At 57.7% G+C, this 21406-nt stretch overlaps 1 protein-coding gene across 1 annotated transcript in view; it reads left to right on the plus strand.

Annotated features, from left to right (window-relative positions):
- The first annotated feature begins 2206 nt into the window (after nt 1–2206).
- SEPTIN4 (septin 4) overlaps nt 2207–21406 on the plus strand; it is a 47400-nt gene continuing 28200 nt past the window's right edge. The window contains exons 1-4 of the mRNA XM_067537735.1: nt 2207–2337; nt 18349–18666; nt 19450–19543; nt 20725–20811. Of these exons, the coding sequence (XP_067393836.1) occupies nt 2335–2337; nt 18349–18666; nt 19450–19543; nt 20725–20811 (502 nt within the window). The 5' untranslated portion in view covers nt 2207–2334. The remainder of the gene's footprint in view (nt 2338–18348; nt 18667–19449; nt 19544–20724; nt 20812–21406) is intronic.

Raw genomic sequence — 21406 nt, forward strand, 5'->3', positions numbered from 1 at the left:
GATGTAACTCACCCGCTGCACTGACTTAACTCCACCTCCGCGAGAGGCGCAGCGCTTAGGTCGATGGAGTTAGGGGCAGATGCAGTGTCGGTGTAGACGCTGTGTTGCTTACATCAACTATTGCTGCCTTTCAGAAGTCCTCCCACAATGCCCTGCACTGACAGTGAAATTGGTGCAAGTGCTCCTGGCGGGGACCGTGCAACACTGACACAAGGAGCATAGTGTGGACGTGTAAAACTGATTCAGTTACTGCGGCGGCTGAACATCGACGTAACTTAGGTTGACTTAATTTTGTACTGTAGACTTGCCGTCAGTGCGTCAGACTTGGAGCAAGAGGACAGTCACCATCATTCCTGTCTTCTTCGGTGCCATTTCGTGTCTCCCCCGCCACCTGCACGTCAGTAACATTCACAGGCAGGGAATGTCCAAGTGCCAAGTCGCCAGTTCCAAACCATAGCTCAGATCCAGAGCACGCCAGCCAGAGCTGCCATGGAACTCATGAAATCCTGAGCTCATGTAAGTGATCACTGATACGAGCATTGAAATAACTCGGGACATTTAACCTGGGCAACTCCAAAACCAAATCTGAAGAGAGATGAGCCATCCAGGGCCAGGAGTCAGGAGTAGAGGGGTGGACTGCACACGCCTAGAATTCCTGACATCTTTCTATGTGAGGACTAACGGATGAGGTCAACACAGTCAACAACACTGTCTTTGGGATGGGACCAGAGGCATAAAAGCACAGCCGCAACTGCTTCCTAGCCCACCCTTTCTTCATGGGACATGATTTCTTGGCTGGTGCAGCCAACCCAACACTGGCCCAGCTGGATCATCCAGCCAGATTTCCATGATACACGTCAGGTCAGGCGTCAGGGTTGCATGCAGCTCGATTTATCTCCAACCACGGCACTAAGGTGTGTGAGCCTGCCACCTCTTCTTCCTGAAACAAGACCCCAGGCAAGACCAAGATGATAAGGCTTGTACTCACCTTTGCCTTTTCTCCCCCTACCATTCCTGACAGAGATGAGTGCCCCATCCCGGAAACTGCTCCACCAAATCCTCAGCAATGCTGTTCCGCTTCATAGGCCACAGTCATATCATGGGCACAGCTGCCAAATCCGGGAATCAGAGTAAAACGCTGGGGGCATCTTGTCCACAGCAAACCATCTTGTTCCACAGGCCAGGCCAGGGATTCAAGAGGAATCCCTCTAGAAATCCCAGCGGCTGCAGAGAAAGTTTCCATGGAGGAAGCCTGCCTTAATTGCCTTGCGTTTTTGTATCTATCTTAAGTACTTGTGTGGCCCTCACCACCGTGATAGCTGAGTGCCAATCTTTGCTGTATCAGCTTCACACACCTCTGGGAGGTCGGACAGAGCTCTTATCCCCATTGTAGAGATGGGAAACTGAGGCACAGAGACTAAGTAACTAGCCCAAGGTCACAGAGGATGTTTGTGGCAGAGCAGGAAATTGAACCTGAGTAGGGCTCTAACTACTGGACCATCCTTCCTCTGCAATACACTCCAGCACCTGCGAATGCCGGGGACGTTACCTAGTCCATTTCCAAGAAGAATTTCATCCTTCTGTGTGCCCGCTGCAGAGAGGGCCTGACCTCCTCTTTTCCCAAGCAGGGGATCTTTGGGAAAGCCACTTCCTCCCGACGTGGGTCCGGGCGTGCAGTGGGAGCGCAGGACAGGCCTCTCTTTTGTGATGGCACAGGGACATCCAGGAACAACCAGGGATGAGCCTTGACTCGAATCTCTTCAGTCTCAGTTGTCCTGCCTGCTCTTTGTTTCTCTTCTCTCAGCAGGCGGAAGGCGAGGCTGAAAGAGCCGAGGGGTGACATTTCCAAGTGCCTCTGTGATTTAGAAGCCTCAGGAGTGAGGCACTGTTGTCAGTGGGGCTTAGGCTCCCAAGCGCCTAAATCATGCGTCAAGGGCTCCTAAATCACTTTGGTGCTTTTGAAAATGTCCCGGGGGGGCTGAGGAGAGAGCTGGGTCCTCCTGTGCAGACAGGACCGAGGGGCAGCTCCCACCCCGGTCTGGAGCCCCAAGGGGGCGGACTCCCGTCCAGCTGTGTCCCCGGGGCAGCGGAGCGGGGGCGATGGGGAGCCGAGGGCCCGGGGAGGACACAGGGCGGGCAGGTAGGGCCGTGCCGTGCGGGTGCTGAGCCGGGCCGGGCCGGGCGGTGCGATTGCGGGCGGCCCCCCCCCACCCCCGCGCCACGTGACCCAGTGACTGCAGCCAGCCTGAGCCGGCCCCCACCCCCGCGCCGGTCCTGCGCTGCGAGCCGCCGGAGCAGCGTGTGCGCGGTCAGCGGAGAGCTGCGGGCTGCGCCATGGTGAGCCGGGCTGCTTGGCCTGCCTGGCCGGGGGCGCGGGGCGGGGCGGGGCGGGAGCCGGGCCCCACCTGCAGCCGGACCCCCCGGTGCCCTTCGCGGAGCCCTGGCGCCGCTCGGGCGGGGATGCGCTGCGGCAGCGGGCTCCATCCCGGCCGGTGAATTCGGAGTGCGGGGCGCTCGGCCGCTGAATTCGGAGTGCGGGGGGCGCAGGCTGGGCTGGCTGGGCGGGGCGGGGGCCGGGGGCGTTGGCACGGCCGGTGGGTGCGGGTCCGCCCGGCGCCGGGCTGCGCTTGCCGAAGTTGGAGGCGAAGCAGCGCAAGACCCCCTCAGTCCCTGTCCCGCCGCGGAGCCGGCGCTGCGGGCGCCTTCTCACCTGCCGTGTAAACGCTCCGGACTCCCGGCCGCCCTGCCGGGGGAACTGTGGGTTCCAGAGACGCGCTAGCTCCAGGCAGTGGTCACTAGCTCGGCCCAGCCTGGCAGTCCAGCCCGGAGCGCCCAGGGAGAGACAGGCCGGGAGGACAGGGGATCCCACGCCTAGGACAGTGCCCCTCTCACGCTGAAAACCCGCCCAGCGATGAGGTTCCTGGCACACGCACCCATCCTTACCAGCAACTTCCCTGGGATCAGGGCCCCCTGCAGAGATGAACACCCACTGAGGTCAGTCCCAGGCCCACCCTGTCAGGAGCAGGTGAGAGACACGGACCGTTCCTGCCACCAGCTCCCGTCACATCCCTCCGTGGGACCTCGGGAGGGAAGCACAAGCACCCCAGCCAGTGCTGTCGTTTGTCTCAGAGCGCTGGGGGCGGGAGCCTTGGGAAGAGAGGCGCACAGAGATCAGGGTAACCGTGCCATCTGTCTAGCTTCCCGTATTGTGCCTAGCACCGTAGGGTCTGGGCACCTAAATGTAGCCCCCATCCCGGCCTGGCAGCCCTTGCGGGAGGAATACAGATCAAAGGTAGAGCTCCAGACATGCCCTTGCCCTCTCCTGGGGTACGTACCCACCATGCAGAATAGTGCCACCGTTCCCAGCAGGAGCCTTCCCCATCCAGTCACGAGAGGGACTGGGAAAGAGAGATGAGGGCACAGAAAAGCCGTGCCAGCCTTCTGGAACTGCCCTGCCTTTGTTATTGTATTCAGCGTATTGCCCAGCCAGGGAAGGCTCCTGGAGTTTCCATCGCGCAGCGTGGCACCGAGATTGAGGCTGCTATTAGTCTATATGCAGCTGATAAAGCTCTCGACTAGCTTGAGGCAGAGGAATGAATGTGAGCTGGGGACAGCTTCGAAGGAAATCCCAGGCTAGGATCTGCTCTGCCGTTACCAGGCCCGGGAACACATTGTCCTTCTGGGTCACGTGACTCGTGTTCATTAGCATTCGGCCTGTGACTCAGAATCACCCAAGCCAGGAACCTGGCAGCAAAAAGGTGACCCTGCTTTCTTCAGCCGTGACCTGGTGGGCATTGTGGCACCAGGGGAGGGTGCGCGCTGTCTGTCCCTTTGCCAACCCCCATTCTGTTGTCGAGAAGAACTGTTTACGCCGTTTCTTTCAAGGGAGGAAGGTCTGTTCTGGGAGATGGGCTCCAAGTGACGTGTGCTTCCTGGCGTGCTCAGCCATTGCCCCTTTCGCCTCAAAACCCCCGGAGAGCAAAGTGATACCGGGCTGGGTAAGAGGCAGCTGATCTGCCAGGCCAGAGCACCTCCAGCCCAGGAGAAAGCAGCAGGGCCAGATATCAATGCAAGAATATATCTAGGCCAGGGTAGAGTGCATTAGAGTGCAGCTGCAATTAGAAAAGTCACTGCAGAACAGACCTCATAGGACTGGTGTTTACTCTCAAAGACTTTCAGAGCCAAGTGGTGCAATTTGCAAATGGAAAGTTGGTTTTCGTAAGGGCCAGCACCACGCACTCAGCCTGGGGTCTGAATGGTTGTTTCCAACCGGCACATCAGCGCCTGGCCAAAGGTTCTGCCACTGGACCTTGTCTGACTGTTGTGGGAGGCAGAATTGCATCCAGCCCCTGCTTTCACAGTTCTGTAGTAAAGGTAAATAAACAGAGATGGCTTTCCACCACACACAGATGTAAACAGCTAGAAGGGGTAATCCATGCAACATAGAAATCCAGGCGAAACGAGGCCAGTCTTAGAGAGACATCATGTTCCTCTGATAAAATGTAAAGTGGAGAGTAAGAGGCAGCTTGCAGAACAAGTCGGCAAAGTTGTAAAACGCTTGCTGCACAGTTTGGGAGGTTGTAGGCGAGTGGGTGGCTCCAGGGAGGCAATCAGAGAGGATAAGGGGACTGTAGAAAAGTGAAATGATCTCTTTCCATTGGCCTTCCCCACAGAGAGTGATGGCTGAAATACCAGCTCCAGCGTTACTCTTCGTGGGCGGAGGAGGTGGACAGCTTGCCAGATTACAGGGCATTCAACAGTGCGTGGTGGCATCACTGTTAATAACCATGTATATAGACTCTTCGATTCCAAAGCCAGAAGGGACTACTGTGATCACCTAGTCTGACCTCCTGCATAACGCAGGCCAGAGAACGTATTTCCCCTGAAATACATCATTCGCTGTACAGAACATAGAGTCCCTGCCCCAAAGAGATTACAGTCCAGGGGCTCTGTTGGAACTAACCGTGGAACTAGCTTTGGAATATGCAATTCAGCATTAGATAACGCCTTGCCTGCCAGGCAGGTGCCACTGCAGACATCTCTAAAATGGACCAAAGGTGGAATGCAGGATTTATGGACCAGCAAGCCATGTTTAAGTACCAGGACAAATAATGAAGTCACTAAAGAGGATAAGAAAACAGCTAGAGGAATGTGTTGGCTTCTTTCAGGCTAAACCGTACAGGTTAGAAACCTGTAACGCTTCACTGAAGGACTTAAAATCAAATTGGTGAATCAAATTTGTAAAACTGGGCTAAAGCGCTTCAAAAGGGGCTGCTGAAGGGCAGTTCTGCTCTGAAAGTGTCCGTGTAAAAAGGCGCTTTCTGGCCTGAATTCCAAGCTGGGTTAACCCTGCAGAGCCAGCCCAGGGACTGGAGAGGGAGCTAAGTTAGAGGAGCTGGACTCTAACCCTTCGTGTGCATCAGCAACAGAGTTGTTTACTAAATTCCAGGAAGACACCCCGATGCAAACCTACTGTAGATGAGGTAGCACACGTGTCGTTGAGGGCCTGATTTGGTCTTCAGGCCTTCTGTCGAGGGTGTTGATGTGTAAGACGGGAAGAGTCTGGCTTGGTTCCCAGAGCCCTTAGGGTAGCTGCAGTTAGGAAGAACTGTCTTCGTCCTTGCAAATTGTGTTCGTTCAAGCTGGAATCATTGAGCAATGCAAATGCTGCGCCCTGCAGTGCCACGGGAAAGGTGCTCTTCACAGAAGAGCAGCACTTTGAGGAAACACGATCGCCACCGAGGGGCGGGGTGTGTGTGTGAATCCTGTCGTGGCTTAAAAAGTGGTTCAGAGAGAGGGAGCCATGAGCAGGAATAAGCGAGCGAAACCAGCCGAGAAAGAGGCTCTTTGTGGAGCGTTGGTGTTGGGAACGTTTGTGGAGGCGGGAAGCGAAGTGGTAACGCGTGTTGCAGACACAGGCGCTAGTTAGAATTTAAGGCTAGATTGGATCCTGAGAAGGTGCAGAGTGACTTACCAGAGCTCAGGAACCGGTGACGCGATGGGAATGGGCAGTTTCAGTTACTCAGACAGGCTGGAAGGATGTGAATTGGAGTAAAATGTTCTAGGTGTTCCTGGGGAGAAGGCAGTGCAAACATCTGCCCAGAATCCAGCTGCAGTCAGGAGGGGTGTGATGCCAGGTTCAAGCTGTATTCAGATGGAAGAGATTAATAGAGGAAAGATTATAATGCCATAGGAATTGATGGTACCTCGTTGTGGGGATAGAGCATTTGGTTTTAGTCACCTTATCTCAGAAAAGACACAGATGTAATCACAGAGAAGAGCGATGAACGTAGCTGGGGGCATTGAGTGTGTGTGTCTGGGCAGGGGCTACCAGTCAAGGGAGGTTAGCAAGCTGAGGGCTATTCCACGGGGGAACAGGAAGAGTAAGAGAAGCGGGTTGAATGGGAAATACAATTATTTATAACTTCTAAGGCCAAAAGGCACGATTGTGATCTCGTCTGACCTCCTGTATAGCACAGGCCAGAGAACTTTTCTGAGCTAATTCCTGTTTAAACTAGAGCAGCTCTTTTAGAGAAACATCCCATCTTGCTTTAAAAATTGCCACTGATGGAGACTCCACCACGACCCTTGGTACGTTGTTCCAGTGGTTAATTCTGTTAAAAATTCCCACCCGTTTCTAGTCTGAATTTGTCTAGCTTCAACTTCCAGCCATTGGATCATGTGGTACCTTTCACTGCTGGATTGAGGAGCCCTTTTTGATCAAGTTTCTGTTCCCTGGGTAGGTACTTACAGACTGTTATCAAGTCACCCTTCACCTCCCCTTCGTTAAGCTAAATAGATCGAGCTCCGTGAGTCTCTCAGTGTAAGGCATTGTTATTGTTTTCAGTCCTTTAATCATTCTCGTGGCTCATTTCTGAACCTTCCCCAATTTCTCAACGTCCTTTTTGATTTGTGGACACCAGGACTGGAGATGCTATTCCAGTGGTGATTGCACCCGTGCCAGATACAGAGGTAAAACAACCTCTCTCCTCCTACTCAAGAGTCCCCTGTTTATGTATCCAATGTATCGCATTAGCCCTTTTGGCCACAATGTCTCACCAGGGCCGCTGACCATGCATAGTGTGAGAAAAAGGGAGCAATTAAAATGAAAAGGCAACAAATGTAAAGAGTGATGGGAGGAAGTGTTTTCAATGGGACATGCAACTAACCTGCAAAACATGGCTGCAAGATGACGTTGAGGCAGATCGCTAGTGAGGTCTATTAAAGGCTCAGACGTCATGTGGAGAAGAATAGCATCTGCAGTGTCCTGAACTAAGATAAAATGACAAGGGCATTCAATACTCATGCCTCAGGGCATTACGGGGGCAGGAAGTAATTTCCTCCTGGGGTCGAGTACTGCACATGGCAGGGTGTTGGACTTTCCAGTGAAGCATTCAGTATTGATCCCTACCAGGTAAGATACTGGACTGAGGGAGCCCCTCTGTTCTTGTGTGCCTATGTCCCTCCTCAGGGGCCCACAGATGGAGGACAGGGAGACAACATATAGTGTTTCAAACTGGGTTAGCTAGACACTGCGAAAGGACCCCAACCTGGCAGAGACTGAGAGATGGGGAATGATGGAGTCACGGGGCCAGGAATCCCTGTACTCCCAGGAGGCCAGGGCAGCGGGACGCTCTCCCTACTCACGTTCCTCCGGAACAGACAACTGTCTTGAGACGTGAAGTACAGAGACTGATCCAGCTGTTTTAGTTCCAGCAGGCAGTGGCTGCCGTGCTACTGGATTCACATCTGGACACCACGTGTGGTTAGGGGCACCCTGTCATTCAAACCTCATTCTGAGCGAGATGTGAGGCGGTCTGATGATCCCTGGCTGCTGGGGCTGTCATTACAATAATTAGTGATCATGTACTTTTGTTTATGAGGCACCCCCGCCCATGCTCTTTGCTAACAAAATAGAACCAAAATCCATCTTACCCTGGGGACTGAAATCTACTGGGATATCTGAGCCTCCAGACCCAGGGAATGGGGGGCAAAGGACTCTGACTCTCCTCATCAGCTGCCAGTCTGATCCTGAAAAGGTGGTGCCAGCTTTTGATCAAGATATGAAACTAAGGCTCTGTCCACTGATGGTCACGAGGGACCCCATGGCATACTTCCCAGCCGTAGGGGTGTTTTCCTTGCTGTCCTGAGAAAATTCCAATTGGAAGGGATCACATTTTACCAACTGAAATAGCCCCTGCAGTTTCCTTTGGGTAGTACTCTTCACTTTCTGCTCTGACCTGTCTGTAGTGTTGCTCTGCGCCATTAAACTGCTGCTGCATCCCACCCCAGAGGTGGCTGCATTTCACTATTGTAGATGACCTCTTTGGCGTTTGTATATCAGTTTGCTACATTTGTGAGTGGGTTTGTAAATGGCTTTGGGATGAAAAGAACTGTGTGCCTTGATGATGCTGTTGCTAGTGACCGTCTGGAGACATTCCAGACTCTCCTGGGAAGTAACCTGTGTGAAAAAGCACCAGTTGGACTGGGCAGCAGGGGTTGCTGTCTCAGCCTGCGTTGCCCGTTCCACCCAGTGTGAGCGCAGAAGCCTGCACAGCGAGAGGCAGGAACTCCTCTGCTTTAGCCAGGAGGTGCCGTGCCTGGGGCAGTAGTCCCCTTAAAACACAGCCCTGCTAGTCCACAGCCCTGGAGGCAGCTGGTCAGCAGAAGCAGATAGGCTCTGGAGTCGGCTGCTTTCTGTGTGCATGGTGGGACAGTCGTAATCTGATTAAAGGGGCGCTGTACCCCGGTGGGCCTGCCTGCGGCTCTTTGTCTTTTCATGGCGCTGATGACGGGCTGGGGTTGAGCTGCCAGAGATCCTGGGCAGAGCTCTGATGGCTGCCCATGTGCTGGCGTCATGGCTGTCTCCTGAAATGTCTGACTCTGCAGGGAACGGGCGTGACTTTCAGGGTGGCTCTTGCTGCTCGGCTCCTGCTGGCAAGACCAGCTGGGCAGAGAAGGTCCAGCTGTGTGCCGTCTGCTGCAGAACGAAATCTCACAGGGGAGACCCGAGGGTGGGCGGGGAGGGACGGAGCAAGCTGTGGGAACGGAGCAATATCGGGAGCTGAGACTCCTGGTGCTTCTCTGTTATCGCTGTGAACAGCTGTGGCAGGCTGGCTGCGACCAAGGCTCTGGGTCCCCCCTCTCCGGGCTGATGGGAAGGACAAGCCAGGGCTCATAAAGAAAGGCAGCATGGTCTTGAGGTCAGAGCACAGGACTCCTGGGCCCGGCTCTGCCGCTGACTCACCGGTGACCTTGGGCGAGTCACTTCCCCTCTCTGTACCTCAGTTTCTCCATTTGTTAAATGGGGACATCCCCATTTCATTTCTCCATTTCCTGCCCTGCCCTGCGGGAGGCAGGGCCCGTGGGGAGAGCTGAGTGTGGGCGTGTGACGAAGGCTGTCTGAGGACGCAGACACGCAGGGTGGGCGAATTAGGGTCGCCCGGGAACCGTAATTCTGGCCTTTCCTAACTCCTGAGTGCGTGCCGTTGCTGACATTGCTGCCTGAGTGCTGGTCTAAGGCAGCAGGTCCGTCCGTGACTCTTCATGCAGCTGGCAGCAGCCGGGCCTTGGCAGCCGCCCTGGCCAGCAGGAGGGCACCCACCTTTGGCCCCGGTCCCGAGCCAGCTCTCTGCTTTGCCTCCTGGCCTTTGACTCTTCAGCCCTTGATCTTCGATGTGAAGCCTGGTTAAAGGCTCGGCTCGTTCCATCCCCTGGACCGATTCCGTGTTGTGTGCCAGCGTGTTCTCCCCCAGCGCCCTCGGGTTCGCTCAGTGCCACCTCCCCGGCCACTTCTCCAGCCTTCCAGCAGGGCTGCCCCGCATGGCTGCCCCTGAGAGCGGTACTGGCGTGAAAGAGACGGGGCCCTGGGCTGCCTCTCCTGCCCCCCACTTCCCCAGTCCTGGGCTGGGGCTGCCTGTTCTTGCTCCCCCATCCCTGTCCTGGGTTGGTGTTGGTGCTGTCTGTCTGTCCTGGCCCCCTATCCGCCACTGGCCCAGGCTGGGGTGGGGCTGCCTGTCCTGTCCCCAGCCCATCCCGAACTGGGGATGGGGATGTCGTTTGCCTCTCTCCCTGGCTCTGTTCACAGCCCTTTCCTCTCCTCCCGCCCCGGCAGTGATTGGGGCTATCTGAACTGGCTCTGTAACCCTGGCAGCCCTTTGGGACGGGAGTGATCGTACGGCGCTGCCCGTGGAGTCGCCCTAGGCAGCTCCCGGCCGTACCACCAGCGAGCCGAGCAGCGCCACAGACCAGCTGCACCACCCACGCACCAGTGACTGCCGTGGGTAGAGCTGGGTACCAGCGTGTGCCGTGCGAGTGGCAGCTCCCTAGTGCAGGACTCGGCATCCCCGGGAGGCAGCGTCGTGTAGGGCGGAGCTGTGGCAGCACCGTCCCTGGTCCGGTCCCTCGGCAGCACCAGGTCCCTGTTTGCATCCTCTTTCGCCCTTGGACATCACCAGGGTCAGACATGGCCTCCAGCCGCAGAGCGAGCAGCAGGTGGAGCCTGGAGCCCCCGGCCCCTGCTGTGCGTGGTGGGGGGGGTTGTGGGCATGGTTCAGGCTGCCCTGAACGTTAGGCTGTGAGAACTGACCCTGCGTTGCTCCCTGGGGAGCCGGCCGGGACCCTCTGTCCAGGGCTTTCACGCAGTGCCATGGGCAGAGACCCCCCCACCCCGATTCTCTCCCCACTCCCGTCTCACAGGGCTTTGTCCTGTTGCTGCACCCTCCCTGCTCTCCTCCCGCTCCCCCCGAGCCTGCCTGTGCCTGCAGAGAGGCTCTGCCGCCTCCCCACAGCCTGCCGGGATCGGTTGTGTCTGTCTCGAGCTCGCTCCTCAGCGCGGAGGGGAGCCTGCTGGAGACGCTCGGCCAAAGGCTGCTCTGTGGCCAGCCGGGAAACCCGACCAGGGAAGCCTGAGCAGGGGTTAGAGCTGCTGAGCGTGACCGTTGAGGGCACGTCTACACTGCAGTAATGCCCCCGGGTGCTGAGTCCCAGAGCTTGGCTAGGGGCCGGGGGTCTGTGACCGCAGTGTGGACGTCCCCGGAGATCCCCGCCCAGCTGGCAGAGGTAGCGCAAAGAGGGGCTAGAGGTGAGTTGCACCAGACCGGTCGGGGCCCGGGGCTGCTCGCTGACCCTTCCAGGACAGCTTCGTTTTCAGGAAGGCCCTGGGTGACTGGTGGCGAGGCCTGGCCCTGCAGCCCGGCCGCGGGGATCCCGTGCTGAGCAGGGCTTTCCAAGAGCAGCCGCTGGCCGGCTGTTGGACAGACAGAGCCCCGCTGGCTTCTGCGAAGTGGCAGTGACCTTTTCAAGGGTGGAGAGGGAGCGAGGACCTCCAGGGGGAAGGGATGCTGCAGTTACACACACACAGAACAACATCGATTCACCATAGCAAACTCTGCTCTCGATGGTGTATGATTCCTGGGGGCGGGGAACCCGCCGAGACCCCAGCTCCAGCCTGTCTCAGGGGAGACGGCTCCTTGCTGCCCCTGCAGGAGCCGGGCGGGGGGGGGGGACCAGAGCTTTCCAGGTGACTTAGCCGGGGAGATGGGAACAGCAGGTTGTGTGTGAAGCGCTCCGAAGCCTGCAGGGGATGTGTGTGGGGAAGAGGCGGCTGAACAAGGCTAGACAGCCCGGGGCCCATAACCTTGGTTTTGGTGCAGCTCGGCCAGTTAATTTTCAGTCACATGTTGCCTCCAGCGTCCACTGTAGCTGCCGTCAATATCATTGTCTCCAGCTGGGCAGGAGTCCAAAGGGCAGCTCTGAAAACACCAGGCTGTTAAAGGACGTGTGCCGTGTGGAGGAGCTTGCTGGTGAACTCGGGGATGCAGCCAGCGTGACTTTGTGCCGCCGGTGCCAGGATCCCGCGTGGGACCTGCTGACATGGCCTGGAAGGGTGCAGCTTGTTTGCTGGGCTGCCCTGCCCTGCAGAGAGCAAGTGCCCTTCTGTGGACGAGGCAGGCGGGGGTTGTGGGAAATGTTTGTGTCTCAACGGGCTTTGGGGGTACAGAACACCTCGCCCCCCCCAGGGCAGGTGCAGCAGTTTGGTGCAAAGCCAGGTGGGCAGAGCCCACACCTGCGCTGGCTTTGCTGGAGCAAAAGCTACTCAGCCAGGGTTGGGGTTTGGGATCTCTGGCCCTGGGTCCCATTTGACTGAACCCGCAGGGCTCAGCACGTGTGCGTTGGGTGAATGGGTCTGGTTCTGGCTCATCTCTTCATAGGAACAAAGAATCGTGGGGCTGGAAGGGACCTCGCAAGGTCGTCTAGTCCAGTCCCTGCACTCACGGCAGGACCAAGCATTTCTAGACCGTCCCTGACAGGTGTTTGTCCAACCTGCTCTTCAAAATCTCCAGTGATGGAGACTCCACAGCCTCCCTGGGCAGTTTAGTCCAGTGCTTAACTGTCCTGACAGTTCGGAAGTTTTTCCTAATATCCAACCTAAACCACCTGTGCTGCAATTTAAACCCGTTGCTTCTTGTCCTCTCCTCAGAGGTTAAGGAGAACCATTTTTCTCCCTCCTCCTGGTAACAATCTTTTATATACTTGAAAGCTGTTATCATGTCCCATCAGTCTTCTCTACTCCAGGCTAAACAAACCCAGTTTTTTCAATCTGCCCGCAGAGATCATGTTTTCTAGACCTTTGATCATTTTTGTTGCTCTCTTCCGGACTTTCTCCAATATGTCCACATCTTTCCTGAAATGTGGCACCCAGGACTGGACACAATACTCCAGCTGAGGCCGTATCAGTGTGGAGAAGAGCAGAAGAATGATTTCTTGTGTCTTTCTTACAACACTCCTGCTGATGCATCCAGAATGATGTTTGCTTTTTGTGCAGCAGTGTGACACTGTTGACTCATATTTAGCTTGTGATCCACTATGACCCCAGGTCCCTTTCTGCAGTACTGCTTCCTAGGCACTCATTGCCCATTTCGTACGTGTGCAACTGATTGTTCCTTCCTAAGTGCAGCACTTTGCATTTGTCCTTGTTGAATTTCATCCTCTTTACTTCAGCCCATTTCTCCAGTTTGTCCAGCTCATTTTGAATTTTAATCCCCTCCTCCAAAGCACTTGAACCCCTCCCAGCTTGGTACCGTCCACAAACTTCCTGAATCTGCTCTTATCTGGGCAGAGCTGGGATCTGAAGCAGGAGAGCTCGGCCGAGTGTCTCTTTTGGTTTTGGGGCTCGGAGCTGACTGTGCTCTGTGAACCCCATGCCGAGTCCTGCAGAGGTGCTCAGCATGGCTGGCCCCGCTGTGGCTCGCCCCAGCTCATCCGACTCAGCTCAGTTTCTCAGCTTGGCCCAGCTTCTCTAGGCTCGGTGCTCTGGCAGCCTGGCTGTGGCTTGCCTGGCTCCGAGCTCTTGTCAGGTAAAAGGATCTATCTGACATGGCAATAGAAATCAGGAAGGCCAAAGCGCAACTGGAGTTGCAGCTAGCAAGGGACGTGAAGAGGAACAAGAAGGGTTTCTACAGGTATGTTACCAACAAGAGGAAGTTTAGGGAAAGTGTGGGCCCCTTACAGAATGGGGGAGGCAACCTAGTGACAGAGGATGTGGAGAAAGCTGAGGTTCTCGATACCTTCTTTTGTCTTCACAGAGGAGGTCAGCTCCCAGACCACTGCACTGGGCAGCACAGAATGGGGAGGAGGTGAGCAGCCCTCAGTGCTGAAAGAACAGGTTCAGGACTATTTAGAAAGGCTGGACATGCACAAGTCCATGGGGCCGGATGCAATGCATCCAAGGGTGCTGAGGGACTTGGCTGATGTGATTGTAGAGCCATTGGCCATTACCTTTGAAAACTCGTGTCAATTGGAGGAGCTCTCAGATGATTGGAAAAAGGCAAATCTAGTGCCCATCTTCAAGAAAGGGAAGAAAGAGGATCCTGGAAACTACAGACTGGTCAGCCTCACCTCAGTCCCTGGAAAAATCATGGAGCAGGAGCTCAAGGAATCCATTTTAAGGCACTTGGAAGAGAGGAAGGTGATCAGGAACAGTCAACCTGACCAACCTGATTGCCTTCTGTGAAGAGGTGACTGGCTCTGTGGATGTGGGAAAGCGATGGACGTGATATACCTTGACTTTAGCAAAGCTTTTGATACGGTCTCCCACAGTATTCTTATCAGCAAGTTACAGAAGTATGGGTTGAATGAATGGACTATAAAATAGATAGAAAACTGGCTAGAGCATAGGGCTCAACGAGTACTGATCAACGGCTCCATGTCTAGCTGGCAGCTGGTCACAAGCAGAGTGCCCCAGGGGTGGGTGCTGGGGCTGGTTTTGTTCAACATCTTCATTAATGATCTGGAGGATGGGGTGGATTGCACCCTCAGCAAATTTGCAGATGACACTAAGCTAGGGGGAATGGTAGATACGGTGAACGGCAGGGATAGGATCCAGAGTGATCTAGACAAATTGGAGAATTGGGCCAAAAGAAATCTGATGAGGTTCAGCAAGGACCAGTGCAGAGTCCTGCACTTAGGAGGGAAGAATCCCATGCACAGCTATAGACTGGGGACCAACGAGCTAGGCAGCAGTTCTGCAGAAAAGGACCGGGGGTTTCAGTGGATAAGAAGCTGGATATGAGTCAGCAGTGTGCCCTGGTTGCCAAGAAGGCTAATAGCATATTGGGCTGCATTAGTAGGAGCACTGCCAGCAGATCGAGGGAAGTGATTATTCCCCTCTATTCAGCATTGGTGCGGCCGCATTTGGAGTATTGTGTCTAGTTTTGGGCCTCCCACTGCAAAAAGAATGTGGACAAGTTGGAGAGAGTCCAGCAGAGGGCAACAAAAATGATGAGGGGGCTGGAGCACAAGACTTATGAGGAGAGGCTGAAGGAACTAGGCTTGTTTAGTCTGCAGAAGAGAAGAATGAGGGGAGATTTGATAGCAGCCTTTAACTACCTGAAAGGGGGTTCCAGGGAGGATGGAGCTAGGCTGTTCTCAGTGGTGGCAGATGACAGAACAAGGAGCAACGGTCTCAAGTTGCAGTGGGGAAGGTCTAAGTTGGATATTAGGAAAATGTTTTTCACTAGGAGGGTGGTGAAGCACTGGGATGGGTTACCTAGGGAGGTGGGGGAATTTCCAGAGATTTTTAAGCTGTGGCTTGACAAAGCCCTGGCTGGGATGATTTAGCTGAGGTTAGTCCTGCTTTGAGCAGGGATCAGATGACCTCCTGAGGTCCCTTCCAACTCTAATATGCTATGATTCTATGAATAGGAAGTGACCCTGCAGACTGCGAGGGGGAGGGAACCTGTGTGTCTCGACGGTCCAGCCCCCTTCTTACTCCCAGGTGTTGTGGAGGTCGGGAGGGATTCTCAGTCTGGCCTGAGCCCCCTTTCAGGTCTCATGCAGGCAGCAGAGAGGAGCAGTGCAGGGCCCACTCCCCAGGTGGGAGGTCTCTGTCCTCGTAGCCGCCCATGGCAGCTCTCCGGGGAATCCCTCCCTGCTCCTGGTGCCTTGTAAAGAGATGTGGAGGCTGTCACTGCAGGCCGGAGGGACCCAGTTCCTGGGCCAGAAGCCAGGAAGCCGCTGACCTGCAGGAGCTCAGGGTGTGAGGGATGTGTTCTTCTCTGGCCTCTGCTCAGCTCCTCTTCTCTGCCAAGCAGCCTGTTCTCAGCGGGAGCTGCCTGCCCAGGCTGCTGGGACAGACTGCTCCCGCTGGACAGGCCAGGGACACCTGTCGCTCTGCCATGGCTGTGCGGGGGCAAACTCTCAGGACTGTCAGCTGCGATGTGAGTGCCCCCCTGCAACATCCCCCAAGGGGCTGGGACCCCCATGGGGAAGGAAGGCAATTCTCCTGTCCTGCCCGCGAGCAGTGGCCGGAAGGGATTTCACGGGCAGGCGGTGACAGCCTGCACCCTGCATGGCGAAGGGCAAACCTGCTAGCGGGGAATGGAGGGAAGGATCACCGACGCACGTTGCCGTGCTCTCTGGGGCCCGTTCCAGTTGGTCACCGTTCCCTTGTTTGCAGGCACTGTCTCCCGGGGAGGTGCAGGCCAGGTCCCCGCGTAACCTTTCCTCGTGGGCTCTGAGCCAGGGGAGCCGTTCAAGGGTGGGAGGAGCAGCATGTGCCGTAATCCTTTCCTGAGCCACTCTGCTACTGCCAGGGCATGACGAGCACAGGACACCAGGCTCTCCGCTCTCGGGCGGGGTGGGGGGGACATTGGCAGCGAAAGGGCCTTGTTCTCCACTGGGGAAGGGAAGGGAGTGAGCGTGGACATGACCCTGCCCCCTCTCCATTCCCTGCACTACAGCCGCCTCCCACATGGGGTGTGAGTAGGGTGCCCGAAATAGGGGAGCGGGTCCCAGCCCAGTCAGCTCCCCACACAGGAGGGGGAGCTTCACCGCTGCAGGTGAGAGAGACGGGGGAGGCCTGGGCCTGGGCTGCAAGTCTATGGATGGTCTCCAAACTGAGTGAAAATTGGAGCAAACTCTTCCTCCTGCCGTGGTGTTCGCAGTCCAGGGTGCAGCTGCGTCGCGCTCCGGTGAGTGCATGAACGCGGAGACGCACAGGGGCTCTCAGACACAGCCAGACGTCTGCATGCAGCCGCACGACCCCGATATCAGGCTGCAGAGTCCTCTCCCGAGGGAAGCTGAAAGGACTTGTTGCGGGGGGCGGGCAGGGGATTATTCGGGCCTTCTGAGTGAAATGGGACGAAGCCAACTTGGAGGACCCGGCTCCACCCTGCGCGGGGTGAGCGCAGCCTATGTCACTTTCCTGGCTAACCTCTCTGACTGGTTTTATCCTTTGATAATTTCAGCAGATCCTGTCAAGGTTTAGTTGAAAGCTTTTTTCGATATTTAAATGTTCACCGTTTGCGGGGGGGTCAGACGATAATTACGTAATAACAGTCGATGTTGAAATTCCGCATGTTAAAGCTTTATAACTGTTCAAACACAAATGATCAACATCGCACGTCAAAATGTACAAAGACAATATCCTCACACCCAGCTCCGGTAAGCTCCGGGGCAGCATTTTCTCTCACTTTGCCTCTCCGTAAATTCTGGGGGTCTTCAGTGCCGGTCTTTTTGTCGGTTTGTGTGCGCGGTGAAATCAGCATTGACCGCTTACAACTCTCGTCCTTCCAAGCCTACCTGTGATACAGGCATCCCCATGTGCACACAGCGATGTGCACGGTGCAGAGACACACCTGTGTGATGTGCACATGGCCGTCGATACAGACGCCCCCAGGGGCACGCAGGCAGGCCCGCTGCAGGTGTGCATAGGCAGGCAGACGGGCACATCCAGATGTGCGCGGAGCCCTGCACATCCAAGCACGTGGCTGTGTAGGAGGCATCCAAGATGTGGCAGCAGATCTGGGGGCTGGGGTGGGGGGCTGGCTAGTGCTGCCTGCAGCATCCATCACTTCAGAGTGGGCGGGGGAGGCTGCGGGGTGCACGGTTAGGGTGTGTTAAAGGGCCGTGCACAGTTACTTGTGGTTCCTGACCGTGCTCCATCGGCAGCATGGCCCCACCCATTGCTCTCCTCTGGCAGTGCCCGGGCCGTACCGAGCTCATGCGGGGCTCGCAGACACGCCTGTGTGTAGGGGGCCCACCGCCAAGCCCGGCTGTGCTCTCCTGGCAGGAGCTGTGCGGTTCTGGAGCGGTCCCCAGCGATTTCCGCAGCCAGCTACCTTCTCTCCCTGCCTTTGATCTTTTCTTTCTTTGGTTTCTTTTCCTTTTCTCCGTCCCACCCCCACCCTCTCTCGCCCCCACATGCTGCCACACAGGCAGCAGAGTGCGAGGGGGCCCTGGCTGCTCCCGGAGACCCAGAGGAGACCCAGCCCTATGCAGTGGAGCCGGCCGTCCCTGCTGTCCCTGGGGAAGGGGCCAGCCCCTGCCCCCCTGAGCGTGCCGTGGAGCCGGCTGAGACGCATGGGGAGCAAACCGTAAGAGACTGAACTGGAACTTGAGGTGCATGGGACTGTCCCTCCAGCCTGGGCCATCCCCACCCCGTTCCCCCAACGGGACCCAACCCTGACCTCCAGGGGTCCCAAACCCCTTGGGCGCGAGGAAGATCTCTGCCACTTTCCTGACTCTTTCCCGGCGACCCCGTTGGTGCATGTGACGGTTAACAGCTGATCCTTCGCACGCCTCGCACTAACGGGGGCTGGCGGCGCTAGGTGTCTGGAACAGCTGCTGAGTTCGCAGGCTGTAAAATTCCACCTGGGCGGAAAGTAATCCGGCCCAGGCGGGCAGCAAGCCCTGCGATGGGACGCGGGGGCGGCGCGCGGGGGGCTTGCTCCACCCGCCCTCGCTCTGTCATGCCTCACTCTTTCTAAACGAGGGCTCTCTTCTCTCCCTGCCCTGCTCCCGCCTGGCTGCCCCGACCTCCCCCCTGCCGCGCTCCCGTCTCTGCAGATAAAGCGCTTCCTGAAAGAAGACTCGGAGGAGGCAGAGCTGGCCCAGCTCCTGAAGGAGTTCCCTTCAGGCGAGAGCTTTAGGAAAGTGGAGCCCGAGCCGGGCGAGAGGGAGCCTGGCCTGGGGCACGTGGATGCCAGCGTGTTCTCCGGCGGAGTCAGGGCCGTTGCCGATGACCCGCTAGAGGAGAAGGAACCGAGGCCCTTCTCCCGGCCTCGGCCCCTGGACTTTCAGCAGTACATCGCAGCACCGGCACCGCTGAGCCCCTCGCGGCCAAGGAGCCCGTGGGGAAAGCTTGATCCGTATGACTCCTCTGAGGTACGGTGCTCCCGGGGCAGGCCTCTCCGTCGACCAGCAGCGCCAGCCCCTGGGTTACTGGGGCGCAGGTAGCTAGGGGGCTTGTCCAGCTCTGATCGGCCCATTCGCTGGGTGAGACGCCAGGGATCAAGGACCAGTCCGCACCAGGGGTAGGGCTTGTGGGCACCTAACGCCCATCGTGACTGCGAGGTGCCGAGCACTCTTAGATCTCCTTGCAAGGACTTCCCTGAAGTCGAGGGTGCCCGGCGTCTGCCAGGATTGGCTCCAGAGTGTCCAGGTCCCTGTGCTAAGGCCTGTCCCTGCTTCCTGGGCCTGTCTTTGCCCCGTGGTGAGGCCGATGCTGTGCACTCCACCGCAGCTGGGGACCCTGTGACTTCCAAGCTGTCCCCCACCCTCATGAAGGGCGGCCTCCCCTGCCTCGTTCTCCGACGCTGCCTGTCTGCTGAGGTCTGGGGGAGCATCTGGGCATCTGATTACGCAGCTGGTTCAGACGCTGCCTCGCTCCCACCAGAGCAGGCTCTGTTGTGCTCCGCGGAGGCTCCGGCCCTGGCCATCGTGAGCTCTGGACTCCTCCAGCCAGAGCATCCCTGCCAAGTGTAGAGGTCCCAGCTTGCGTAGGGCTTTGGTGATAAGGGCCAGGACCTAGGATGGGCCTGGATGAGGGCAGACCAACTGATTGCTCTCCATCAGCCTCCTCGTCTCAGGGGTGGGCCAGCCCTGGGGGCAAGGCGGGCGTGAGATGGCGGGTGGCGCCCCAGATTCATTGCCCCTCTCCCCCTGCAGGACGATAAGGAGTACGTGGGGTTTGCAACGCTCCCCAACCAGGTCCATCGGAAATCGGTGAAGAAGGGCTTTGACTTCACGCTGATGGTGGCAGGTAGGCGCAGGCCAGAGGACTCCCCCTGCAGCCCTGTGACGGGACCCCCGGGCACAGGTGCGCTGGGACAGGCTGTGGGGGAAGCAGAGAGGCTGAGAGTGGAGCAGAGCTGAGCGGCACGCGGGATTGCAAAGGCAGACGGGACCCCCGCAGTGCAGATTGCGGCAGCTGGGCAGGGGATTCACCCGTCAGTGTTCAAGAGCCCAGCATGTCCCTGGAGCAGTGCCGTCCAGTGGGTCTCTGGCGCTGGGCCAGCCAAGCCTCATTTGGGCCCCCCCGCCTCACATGCCTCCCCCCACAGGGCAGGAGGGGTTCCAGCGCTGCCCCATCTGCCCGGGGGAGGAGGGGGCTCTGTACCTGCGGGGGGGAGGGGTGTGTGTGAGGCCTCGGGGGTGCAAATGCAGGCTTGGCTCTGCCGCACTTACCCACCATGCAGTGCCCGCCTCTCCTGCTTCAGCCCCGCAGCCTGGTGCCGGCTTGGACAGGGGCCGCCTCACCCCCCGGCCTGGTGGGGGGACCCGGGCTGGGCCTTCACGACACATGGGGGGGCACAGGAGCGGGAGCAGGCACCCCTCAGCCTCCTACGCCCCCCACCCGTCATGAAAGGCCAGCCTGGCACCTGCCACTCCAACCCCGCAGCCTGGCACCAGCTCGGATGGGGCAGCCTCACCCCTGGCCTGGAGGGGCGGGGCGGGTGCCAAGCTGACCCCTCACAAAGTGCAGGTGGTGGGGGGCCCTGGAGGGGCCGGTGCCCCCCATCCCCTGTGTGTCGTGAAGGGCTGGCATGATGCCCCCCCTGCAGGCCAGCGCCCAGGGGCCTGGCCCCCCCTTCTCCCCTCTGTACGCCACTGCCTGGTTGCTCAGCCGCTGCCGTGCGTGCGGTGGAAGAGAAGTGTGTGTCTGCCAGTCCTCCTTCCTGTCATCCTGGGCATGCCTGGCTCGGCCGGGCTCCATCCAAGGACCTGCTGCTGCTTCTGGTGAGGAGGCAGAAATCCCAGAGGATCCCGGACACATGGGAGTCTCTGGGTTGGGGTCCCACTCCCTGGGCTGTGGTGCCTCTGTTTCTGGAGCAGCAGACCCTGGCCCGGTCTCTTCAGCACGTGCCCCTGGAACGTGGGGGGCGGGGGCACCCCTTGCCTGGTTCTGAGCCACGTGAACTGTTGTCTTTCTGCTTTGCCTAGGGGAGTCTGGCCTGGGGAAATCCACCCTGGTGAACAGCCTCTTCCTCACTGACATGTACAGGGATCGCAGACTGCTCAGTGCAGAAGGTAAGAGGAGAGACCAAAGCCCTCCCTGTCCGAGCCGGCAGGGCCCTGCTGGGAGCAGCCAGGGATCTGCAGGGCCGGAGCAGCCGGCCGCAGGCAGCGGGGAGCACAAAGCCTGGGGCTTGCGAGAGCTCAGTGCCTGTTAGCAGCACGTATGGGAGGAGAGGGTGTCTGGACCCCGTCCTCCTGCCTGGGTGACGCAGCAGAGCCGGGCCATTCGGGTTAGAGGCTGCGACGCTTCGCGGGGGTTTCTCGCTCTCGTCCCACGTTCTTCTGCAGACGTTTGCGTGCCGGGGCCTAGGGGTGACGTGTGACAGTGGAAAGCAGCACAGAGCCCGGCCCTGCAGTCACTGAGGTGCTGGGCGAGAGCACCCGCTCCTCCAGCTGCACTTCAGAGCACACGGTGAAGCCTGGTAGTAAACGAGTGGCTGCTATCGCAGGGACCTTTCTGTGAGGGCGAGCCCTGACTGGGGCCCTCTGGGAGAGCCCCCCACCCCCCCAAGGGGAGCCCTGACTGAGGGCCTCTGGGCAACATTTATTTGGAGAGATTCTGTAGCATTCAGGCCCATCCAGCCTGGCTCCTGCTGACATTAGCGGG

Source organism: Emydura macquarii, unplaced genomic scaffold (genome assembly GCF_026122565.2).
Source record: "Emydura macquarii macquarii isolate MOO-44397 ecotype Brisbane River unplaced genomic scaffold, CSIRO-AGI_Emac_v2 contig_450, whole genome shotgun sequence".
Taxonomy (NCBI): Eukaryota; Metazoa; Chordata; order Testudines; family Chelidae; genus Emydura; species Emydura macquarii.